At 40.8% G+C, this 10,925-nt stretch overlaps 1 protein-coding gene and 1 pseudogene across 2 annotated transcripts; one reads left to right on the top strand and one right to left on the bottom strand.

The window, feature by feature from the left end:
- Positions 1 to 65: 65 nt before the first annotated feature.
- On the bottom strand, positions 66 to 602 carry LOC108232640 (annotated as a pseudogene).
- A 788-nt stretch (positions 603 to 1,390) lies between these two features.
- Positions 1,391 to 10,449, top strand: stbd1 (starch binding domain 1). Of its 2 annotated transcripts, XR_005234046.1 has the most exons (4): positions 1,391 to 1,802; positions 3,078 to 3,394; positions 3,577 to 5,824; positions 10,317 to 10,449. XR_005234046.1 is itself a non-coding variant. In XM_017410766.3 (3 exons), the coding sequence occupies exons 1-3, from the start codon at positions 1,514 to 1,516 to the stop codon at positions 5,758 to 5,760; spliced, it is 2,790 nt and encodes a 929-aa protein (XP_017266255.1). In that variant the 5' UTR covers positions 1,391 to 1,513; the 3' UTR covers positions 5,761 to 6,756. The 2 variants fall into 2 exon arrangements, 1 of the variants encoding a protein (XP_017266255.1); XM_017410766.3 differs by lacking the exon at positions 10,317 to 10,449 and having other exon boundaries at positions 3,577 to 6,756.
- The last annotated feature ends 476 nt before the right edge of the window (positions 10,450 to 10,925 follow it).

The raw sequence follows: 10,925 nt of genomic DNA, 5'->3' as shown, positions 1-10,925 counted from the left end.
AACAATCAATTTCTTGTGGATAGAAAACGGTCTAACTTTAACAGCGTATAATACAGATTTATTTCCTATGATCTGGTGGGTGTCTCTGGTGGACTCTGTTCTTCCTGTGAACACACTCTCTGCTGTGTTTCCTCCTCAGAGCTCCTCTTGATAGTCAACTCTCTCTCAGCCTGTTCAACACTTGAAACTTTGGCTGCCTGGATGTGGAGCTTTCCATCTGGAGAAAGGTAGCAGCTGACGGCTTCATGGTTCACCTCCTCAGGCAGATCAAACTCCTGCCTGAACTCCTGCAGTCTGTAGGAGTAGGAGCCTTTCTCATCCTCTTGCTTCTTCTCAGACTTCCCACTGACTCTCATCTTCTTGCCCACCTGTCTGACTGACAGCTCCTCTGGAGAAAAGCCTTGAGTGTCCAGGGTCAGGCCAAAGTGCTCTCCCTCTTTGTTCAGCTGATAGGAGACTGGCTGTAGGTTGAGGCTGCAGACCAGCTCCAGTAGGTTTCTCTGCTAGTAGAGCAGAGGTCTGACCTTTGGCCACAAACTTTAAACAGGCCAGAAGATCGTGAATTGACTCAGGCCAGATGGGAATCCACGTGAGCACAGCATCTTTCTTCTGTTTAGTGTTTTTATTGTGAGACTGGTCCAGGAGTTGTTTCTCTTCTGTGTTGCTTTCAACAGTCGGAGTAACTCAACGTTATCTTCTAATAGGAGGAAATCCAGAGGTTTTTTTTTTTAGAAACTTTCTGGCACTTACCACAGATTTCCACAGAGAGGCGCTGTTTCACAGGCTTCCTGATTTTTTTTTTTTTTTCCTGTCCTAAATGTAAATGATCAGAAGTGTGCAAACTCCAGCAAATTTCTGACACCGAAAAAAATGATAACATTTTTCAAGGTGTTGGAGACAAGCTACTGAAAAAGCAGAAAAGTTTTTTAAATTATTATTTTAGGGCATCAAAAAATTGCGTTGGACATACATACAGTGAATCATTAAACACTTTTAAGAGATAAGACAAAGAAATCGAATGCAGCTTGTTGGACAGTAATTATAGATTATGTGATGATGTTTGGTTAATAATCTTTGTCTGCACTGTTTACTGGGCTTTATGTTATTGAAGGCCTTTTTCCCTTTATCCTTGTGCATTCTCTTTAGTTAAATGAGGTGACACTGTCAAAAAAATCATTTATCCAATGAAGAGAAAGTTTTCTAATTTCAAAGTGGCTCTGTGTTATCAGTAGAACCTGATATTCACTATAATCGCATCAAACTGTGCAGCGCGTCAGGCACACGTTCACTCCCTGTTTCATCAATGAAATCAGCGGCCACGTGACTCAGTCAGCCAATCAGCTGAGCGCACCTGCAGCCACTCACAGCTCTTTAGGAGCAATTTGGAAGCAGCGTGCACTGACGTCTGGGGTAAAGAGGAGTCTGTGCGCACGGTGGTTTGTTGCTGCGGGGGTGGTTTCCACGCGCGCACGCACCTTTTTTTCCTTTTTTTTTATCAGCTCGCTTCAGTTCGATGCAGCTGAAGAACAACCCGCTGGCCATGGAGAAACGCACGGATCTGGCCTCGCTCTTCTGCATGATCGGTCGCCACGGTCCCGCCGTGGCTGTGGCCGTCATCGCGATGATGTCCGTGGTGGCCGGGTTCATCATTTACCGGACCGTGAAGGGGAAGCGGAGGAAGGCCGCGGCCGGGGACGGGGACGGGGACAGCAGGAGCCGCGCGGCGCTGACGGACGAGGCGCTGCTGGCGTCCGAGTCTGAGCCGGAGCCCGAGGAAACACGCAGCCGTGTGGAGTCAACAGGTACGGCGCATGCAGAATTCACGTAGGAGCTGCTGGCGTTTGGTTACTGCAAAATAAATGAATAAATAAAATACCTCCGGGTATTGTAGTAGCAGCTCGGTTTTAAAACGGTAAATGAAATGTGATTGGAAATGTACAATCCTGTAGGAAACATGTTCGAGGTCCAACCAGGAGGGAAGGGGGGAGTGTCGGTTTGTCACATTGTTGGTCATATTCGGGTCCATTTCAGACTCCACTAGGGTTAAAACATTTGGCAACACAGCATATGCATCACTATGATTAATTTGGTCTATTTCTCAACAAATGAAAGTTTCCTCTCTACACCCTCCCTCCACCGAAAGTTGCTTTAAAGGTCTACCCAGGACTAGTTTGAACTAGTAAACACATGTTAGTTTGTGCCATTGCATTTTTCTAGGCATCTGTGTCCATCACTGAATAACAGATTTGTCTTTTACTCAAACCTGTGCTGGCAGTGCTGACTTTCGTAAGACCAGATTGAAATGTTTCACAACTGAAGCAGGTATTGAGCTCTGCCCCCTCCTCTCCCCGCATTAGGTTTAGTAATCATGTTGACTTTTGTATTAATCAGAGGTTTAGCAAGAGACTGATCATTAGTTTATTGTATCGATTATTTTATCTAGTTCTGGACCTTTTTTTTTTTTTAAGGGTTCAAAGGTGAATAAGATATGCAAAAACAGCAGATGGACTGCCTGTTCTCAACTTTGTTAAAGTAGCAAGCATAACTTTTGTCTGAATCTTAATTACATTATTAAAATGCTTTACAGAACTTAGTTTTTCAGTTTGCTTAAGTAGTCACATTTCCATTCAATCTTTGAAGTTTTTAATTGTAATTGAAGACTACTTGAAGAAATGCATTAGTAGTTGTAGCCATCTTGAAATTATATTTAATTCAAGTTAATCAGTTGTAGAGGTACGTACATCCAGTGGCTACTTTCTGAAATTTTCTTTAAAAAAAAACCACATTCAGTGGTTTAATGAGATTTCACTAACAGTCAAACCTGTGCCCTCAAAAAAGGAGATGCATGATTGAATGCCTTTTTTCGTTGAGGAAAATGATGAAGCTTTTAAATCTGTTCTGTTTAAGTAAAATATCCTATGACTTAATTGGATATTTTACTTAATTTTACTTTATTTTAAATTGTGACCAGTTAAAGGTTGTTAAGAGCCCCTGCTTGATCTGCATCACAAGTTTCATTACTTTAAATGAGATATTATGAACTAGGGTGTAACATTTTTTATTTTTTCCCCCTCTAGATCTGAGTGAAGAGGACTTGTTGGATATGAAAGTTACTAATGTAACCAGAAGTCCTTGCAATCTCAGGAACCGCCGTGCTGCTGCTGAGAAAAATGCAACATCTAATTGTCCTAGAGAGGAACTGGAACCAGGAAACGGACTCGGCGCTTCACATGTGTTGGACTCCTCCATTGTTGCTGAGATGTGTGCAGAAGCTGCTTGTACGGTGGAGGATGTCTGCCAGCTGAATTTACCAAATGAAACTTCAAAAGATGCAGAGGGGGTTCGTGGAACCTGCTCGATGCCCGTTTCTTCTGCTGGCCATGAAAATGAAGAGGTGAGCACTTCTTTGAAGTCATGAGTGAGTTCTTACAAACTAATGGTGAAGATTTTATCAGTTTCTTTTAAACCCATTCTTTTCAGACCAAATTAACTCATGAATTGAAAGCCTTACTTTCAATTCATGAGTTTGTACAAAACTTTTTCTTAATCTGTATTTATTTGGATCTTTTTGTCTAGGTGCCTAAAGCACATGAAGTTGAGGTGACTGCAAAGGATGTTATGGATGAGAAAATCAGACCGGAAGAAGAGAACAAATGGGTTTCAAACAGCCCAGTTTGCCCTAAAAATACTGAAGCAAATCCAAACCAGGATAATGCACCACAAGAAAATCAAACCACACCAGAAACTGTCAACATGATCTCCTCCTTGGAAGAGCCACTTATCTGTATGGATGATGTAACCATCTCTAGCAACGATGGCAAGATTAAAGAGATTCCCCACCCAGGCCATGTCAAATCATCTGCTGGCAATAGTTGCATCACTTTAGAAAGTGAAGTGGCAAGTGTGCCACAAAAGGTAAATGCACAGGATCAACAGATGACTTTGGATGACAAGACTGGTTACTCTACACTTGAGCAAACAAAAATGCCATCTTCACTGCAGGGCCATTGTGAGGATATGATTGGTGAGACTACATCAGATGTTTGGATTCATGATGCTGACTGTAGTCCATTTGGTAAGGTGACTGAAAAAGATGCAGGTAAAGACCATCTAAAGAGTCTTTGCACAGTCAGTCCAGTCACGTTAGCATATAGGAAGCAAGAACTGAAATCTGACCATGAAAATGATCCCCTCTGCAATCAAGAGGGTGTTCCGAGTGCAACTTTGTCTTCCTCTGAAGAATGTGACAGTTCAAGTGGGATGCTCAACAATACTCTTCTATGTCTGAATCAGTCAGCTGAAACAGAATCTACACATGATGGTCTATGTTCTACAAAAAATAATTTCTATGGTTCAGCACCAGTTTGTCTGCAACAAGAAAAAGAAATTGAAAATGCAGTTTCCCCAGAGTTGGCAAAAGATGCTGGGCATGATAGTCCTACATTTGATCTTGGAAATCTTCAAAGTGAGAAAAAGGAAACTGGCACAGATGTGGTGAGTCCAGACGTTGTTCTGGACAATCTACTGTCCTCATCCTGCAGAGATCCTGATTCAGCCGTTTGCAAAAAACCTGCAGAAATGATTTGTTCTGACAAGCCTCCCTTCCAAAACCAAGAAAGTGAACAAGTGCAAATTGCAAGTCTTTTAGAAGTTGCCACTGTTCCTGCCCCAGACATGGCTGAGAGCATACAGCAGATGTGCCAAGGTCAGCTGCTGTCTTTTGATCAGAGTGAGCTCACATGGGCATCTTCTGGTGTTGGTGAGGAGAGTGGGATTTCAAGCATGACAGTCAGCCCAGATTTACCTGACACGGAGTCTGACATCTCTGTAACTGATCAGTATCCAGAGTTGGAAGAACATGTTGACGCTCAAAGCCATTTCATTGCTGATAAAGCTCAATTTGTCAGTAATTATAGTACAGCAGAAACTGTACCTGAGTCTTGTCAATTACATCTTTCACAACAAACCCACAGTGAGCACACTGAAGCAAGCTGCAAGCTTTCTCCTGCAAATGAGGACACATTTGGTCATGAGATTGAGGAAAGTTGCAAACAAAGAGCAGACCAATTAACAGCACACATTGTAACCAGTGATGCCTGTTTAATGAATGAGCTTAGAAATGAGACTGACCTAAAAGCTGTTGTTGGAGAAGATGAGCAGAAAGAGGGAACAAAAGAGGACAAAATGACTGAAATTAGTATCATGGAAGCAACAATGGACACCAATGAGTGGATCACTGATGGTAACCAGGAAGTTCTTCCCTGGATGAACCTTTCCAAGTCAACTCTCCCACATAACACACAGACTGGTCCAGTTTCCTCAGATCACCACCTCAGCTCTGTTCCTGTGGATGCTCCTTGTAAAAATGCAGATCCCCTTTCTTTGACTGAAGTCAAACAAGCCAGCATTATTGATGAAGGCAAAGGAGGTGACAAAAAGGTTGTGGCAGTCCAACCCATGCCCCAAAATGTCAATGTGACCTTCCGCATCCACTATCTTACCCATTCACCATATCAGAAGGTGGCCATCACAGGAAACCAACAGGAGCTGGGAAACTGGAAGAATTTCTTACCCCTTGAGAAGGCAAAGGATGGGCACTGGTCTACTGTGGTCAACCTGCCTGCCGAGAGCCATGTGGAGTGGAAGTTTGTCGTGGTGGACCAGGGTGAGGTGTGTCGCTGGGAAGAGTGTGGTAATCGACTACTGGATACAGGCTATGCAGAAGATCTGGTGGTGCACAAATGGTGGGGGTTCCTGTAAGAAGACTTGATGAAAAGGTTGGAAGAGGATGAGTGCTACAGACTGAGCTTTTGGATTTGGCCAGGTAATGTCAAGTTTGATCATTGCTCACATTTTTAAGTTTGTCAGGTTTAATTAATTGAGATTATTATGCATTTAGGTGAAGTATAAAGTGGGCCAAATATGGTTGAAATGTGTCTACATATTGTAATGGTTAATTCAGGTGAAGTTGTACTATATTTTAGTGGTGAAATGAACAGGTTCACATCAAAGCATTCTGTTTCAAGCAAAGTAAAAATTGATTTATAACTTGTCCTTTTTTGGGGGAGGGAAAGGTTCAGTTTACAAATGGTCATTAAAACTGTTCTAGCCTGTTTTTGTTTTATTTTTTTGCACAATTATTGCACTCTTAACCATATTTAACCCAATTTAAATCTAGAGACGTAAACGTAAGATTTCTAACAGGACGAGTGTCAGACCAAACAACTTTCTGACATGTTTTATAAAATTCTGTTGCAGTTTTCAGTGGGTGTATCAATACTGTAAAGACTGCAACATATTTGGCTGTATTTGTAAAAAAAATAAATAAATAAAAAAAAAATATGCAAACTACACCTCCCAAACAGGTGACTTAATGCAAGTGTTTGGCTCTATCATACTGCCCTTATGCTGCTTGAAACAATCTAAGGATAAATGCACACGGTTCACTTTTACTACAGCAATAATTAAAGCAATAATTGTTCTGTATGCTGTGACTGGTCTTGTATCAGGTAACCTATTTACTACTAAACAAACAGCTGTAACTAATGCTGCTTTATATAATCAGATTTGGTGCATGCAGAACTCATTCTTTAAATGTGCCTTTTTAATAAAAGAAAAAAATTATGAATCTGTTTGTCAGCCATCTTGTCACTACAACTGCAATGCATTTTCGTGTTTGTTCTATTGTCTTAAAATGTGTAATTGAATGTTAGTCCTGAATGTATTTAAATTGTTAAATAAACTTAATCTTTTCAATCTTCTTGTGGCTGGAATGTTTTGTCCCCCTAGTGTAATCCTTGATTAAATGAATCTTGTTTTTCAAAGGGTAAGATCTTTGCACATTGTACACATGCACATGCACCTTGTTTGTGGACAAATGGTTTAAAAGTTGTTGCTAACATGGGAGACTGTTTACTGTCAATTTCTGTGACTGATTAACTCTAGTTGCAACAGGCTAATGCAGGTCAAACAAGTCTTTTGAGCTGACTTTTTAAAGTTTTTGCAATACAAAAGGACATATCTGTGGCCTTGTTTGAGTCCAGTTGGCTCCGAGGTCAGTCATGCAGGGATGGCTTGATCAGCAGGCATGTTTTTGTGCCAGATTGTCTGACTTACCCTGCTCCATGCTGAAGGTGACTTCATGGTGAACTCCCCTTGTTTAGTTTGGTGACAAATATCAAGGCATGAACAGGATGGAGCTACTTTTTGTTAAGCTTTTAAATAATTAACCTTCATATCAAAGTAGAAAGCCATTTTAGTTCACTTACTGCAAATGATGCATATTGCAAGAATTTATTCTCTTAGCTGTTATGTCTCATTAGCAATAAAACAGTAAATCATGCTCAGAAATTGCTAACAAAGGATTTAGACAAACAGTTCTCAAGGCACTTAATTTAGCAACGGGAAAAGGGTTTTAATAGATTTTTGAATGTGCTGTCTGCATGTATTAAGTTCAATAAAATTTGATTCCTTGTGTGGTTCCACATTTGTAAGGTTTGTAGATCTAAAGGGAGTGATAGATTTGGGAGCTTCCCTTGCATAAATCCAATACTCAATCAATGATGCACCTTTTACCCAAACAACGCCCAAGGGAATCATTTGACCCCATTTGAAATGGGTTAAGAGAACAATGCTTAGCTGGAAATCACCTGGTTCTTGCTGCCTTCTGTTTCACAATAGCAGGTTTAGAAAACCTTTGCAGTTTAGCCCTGGGTGGAGAGCCAAGTATAACAAAAAACAGTTGCATGGGAATGATTTGGCTTTAAATTGAATTTTGCAAATACATGACTAATACCTTCTGAAGAGAAGTTTCCGATAAAATTAGATCAAATTTGAAGCGTGCATTGTAAAGGGAAGAAAATTACAATTTCTGAAAAAAAGTTTGACCACAACCTGGCCTGAAAGGGATTTTAAATTATAGTTTGTTGTGGTGGCTTTATGAAGTGGCATTCATCTTCTCAGCGGTGCTAATGTGGCAGTTGTGAGTGTGCACTTTCTAAAGCTGAGGGTAATCTTTTATTTAGACACGGGGCTTACAGTGACACAATTTGTACTCCCTTTCTCTCTGCTCTTCTTGCGGTGTACATTCCTCTATTGTTACATGCACAGACCACTTTCCAAACTTCTAAACTCTTAAGCCTTCAATTCATTTCTTAATCTGTGATAAGGCGAAGGTCTTAACACAAAGTCATCAGCATAATCTGAAAACTGCCCCCATGTGTGCCTTCATGTTCACATTTAGTCTCTTTTTAGAACAATACTGACAGACCTTTAAGGATTAAGAACATTGCTGTAGTTACCAGAGAAAATTGTAAGACCAAGTTTTTTATTTTTATTTTTTTAGGGTCTTATATATTTAATTGGTTAGACTGTAAATGCTACGTTTAGAAAGAAAATATATGCTTGAAACCTAAACTAAAGCATAACTTAAAAGAACTGTAAACTGTAGCACAGGGAAGAATGTACACTGATCTGCATCGACTAGACAATTGGACTCCACTGGATTTTATTTTTAAGTACACTGCGATATGAGAATCCTCATCCTGTTTTAGACCCAGCAAACACTGACAGCAGTAACTGATTCAGCTATATGCAAACACTTGTTTAATAATATTTTACAAAAATAAACATAAGTCCCCCCTCCTAAATTAAAACTTTAGATTAAAAAAGCAGATTTACTTTATTTCACAACTCAAATAAAATAATGCTGTCTTTTTGGTTCATGGACTAAAAAATTGTGTGTTTTTCCTATTCAGATCCCATGAGATTTGTATGCAGGGAGCTTGGTGACCATTTGAACACTTTAGACTTTGTTTTGTTCTTTGATTTATTCTGAAGCCGACTTTATTGCACTCACTAGTGCTGAGAGAAATCCTTTGCTGTTTAGACAGCTGTAATATTGTTTGCAGTAGGCAGCACACAGATGCCTGTTAGGCTACAGCACATCCTCACTCCAACTTGGACTGCCATGTGTGAAATTCTCTTCCTCCTGAAGATGAGACTGCTGTCTCTTCTTACTGCTGGTACGACCAGGCTCCTGCTTTCCATTTGACCTTTGGCCTAGATGGATTGTGTGATACTATCAGGAGGCCTGTATCTGTAGCTGACTCTGTTTGTTTGGACTTTATTTGTATCTTTGCTGTTTTCAAACCTGCAGTTTGTTCGCTCTCTAATTTTTTTTTTTTTCCTTATACGTCTAGAGTTGTGCAAAATTAATGTGTTTAAGATTAATTCCTGTCATATTAAACATACTGTGCATTAAGGACATATGGATGTAAATGACCTTCCTAGGATTCATTTTCTGTTTTCTTCTATGTTACAGAATTTTTAAAACTTGAGGCACTTTGTTTCTGAACTATTATTTTAAGTAATTTAGTAATTTAAGTAATTTAAGTAATTCAATAAGGAAAAGGATTACTGTCAAAATGCTCTGTCATATTTTGGGGTGTGCCACATAAGAAGTCTATTTATAAAACATGCCAGCCCTCATTCCTATTCCATACAGTGTGATCAGGACGTGACCTTCACTGGAGACAGTCAAGCCTGCTGACAGGGCTGCATGGCCATAAAAGAAGGAGCAATGAGTGGAGGGGAGGGGACCTATCAGCTGAGTGAGATCAGCCTAGAAAAATCTATGCCAGCCAGTGTTTTGGTGTTAAAATACAAATAATCAATACAGCTTTTGCATTATTTCTGGGAAATTAAGAATTATGTAAATATCTATTTTGAACCCCAGTTTCAGTGTGTATATATATATTTTTTTTAGTTGTCAAGTGAAAGCTCCCGATTCTGCATATCTGCACAAAACCAGAAAGTGTGATCTACACCACCTGTTCTCATGAAGCAAAATGAAAGCTCTTCTGGATCTGAGCCACAATGGGCAGGCCTCCACCGGTGAGGTCATCACTTTGTCTTCTCAGAGGACACTGCAGATGTGGGCTGAATGCAGTTCTGAGCAGAGCCTAAGAATGCCTAATACTGTTATGTGTTTATGGGAAATGAGAGGGATCAGGGGAAGACCAAATGTGAGGAGGACAGTTAAACATAAAAATGGTTAACAAAGCTTGTAGCTGCATAATGTGATAAAATGTTTGAAATAATCACTTATAATTTTATCCACTCTGATGTCATGATAAAACTGAGTGGGCATATAATTTTTGGGTGCTTGTTTCAGTCAGTCTACAGCTGTGATGATGCTATAACTCATTTTGTATAAGAAACAAATTACAGTTTGTGTATATGGGATTATTTCCAGGTAGAAGATGCAATAAATCAGACAGGATTTAATGTTTGTAATGTTTGTAATGTTTGTTTAGGAGGCAGTACGTGCGGCTGGGGACGACCATCTCGGAGACTCGGACCATCAGCACCGGTTCCCCCCAGGGCTGTGTACTTTCACCTCTGCTCTTCTCCCTCTACACCAACTGCTGCACCTCCAGCCATGAGTCTGTAAAACTGATTAAGTTTGCGGACGACACCACCGTCATCGGTCTCATCTCGGACGGGGACGAGTCTGCTTACAGGACGGAGGTGGATCGCCTGGTGTCTTGGTGCAACTCAAACAACCTGGAGCTTAACACCCAGAAGACGGTGGAGTTAATTGTGGACTTCAGGAAAGCCACTAACCGACCACGCCCTCTTGTTATCAAGGACCTCACCATCGCCACTGTGGACTCCTTCCGCTTCCTGGGTATCACCATCATCCAGGACCTCAAGTGGGAGCCGACCATCAGCTCCATCATCAAAAAAGCACAGCAGAGGATGTTCTTCTTACGACAGCTGAGGAAACTTAAAATGCCAACTGAGCTGATGGTGAAGTTCTACACAGCTGTCATCGAGTCCATCCTCACCACCTCCATCACTGTGTGGTACACTGGGGCCACGAGCAGGGACAAACAGAGACTGCAACGCGTTGTGCGCTCCGC

Source organism: Kryptolebias marmoratus, linkage group LG14 (genome assembly GCF_001649575.2).
Source record: "Kryptolebias marmoratus isolate JLee-2015 linkage group LG14, ASM164957v2, whole genome shotgun sequence".
Classification (NCBI taxonomy): domain Eukaryota; kingdom Metazoa; phylum Chordata; class Actinopteri; order Cyprinodontiformes; family Rivulidae; genus Kryptolebias; species Kryptolebias marmoratus.
Note: the sequence above shows the minus strand (reverse complement) of the source record. Positions and strands in the feature narration are given on the sequence as shown.

Excerpts from the sequence above, each read along its gene's own strand:
- stbd1 (XM_017410766.3), top strand. The coding sequence starts at position 1,514 with ATGCAGCTGAAGAACAACCCGCTGGCCATGGAGAAACGCACGGATCTG. Across the intron at positions 1,803-3,077 it reads CAGCCGTGTGGAGTCAACAG|ATCTGAGTGAAGAGGACTTG; the intron begins GTACGGCGCATG and ends TTCCCCCTCTAG. Across the intron at positions 3,395-3,576 it reads CTGGCCATGAAAATGAAGAG|GTGCCTAAAGCACATGAAGT; the intron begins GTGAGCACTTCT and ends CTTTTTGTCTAG.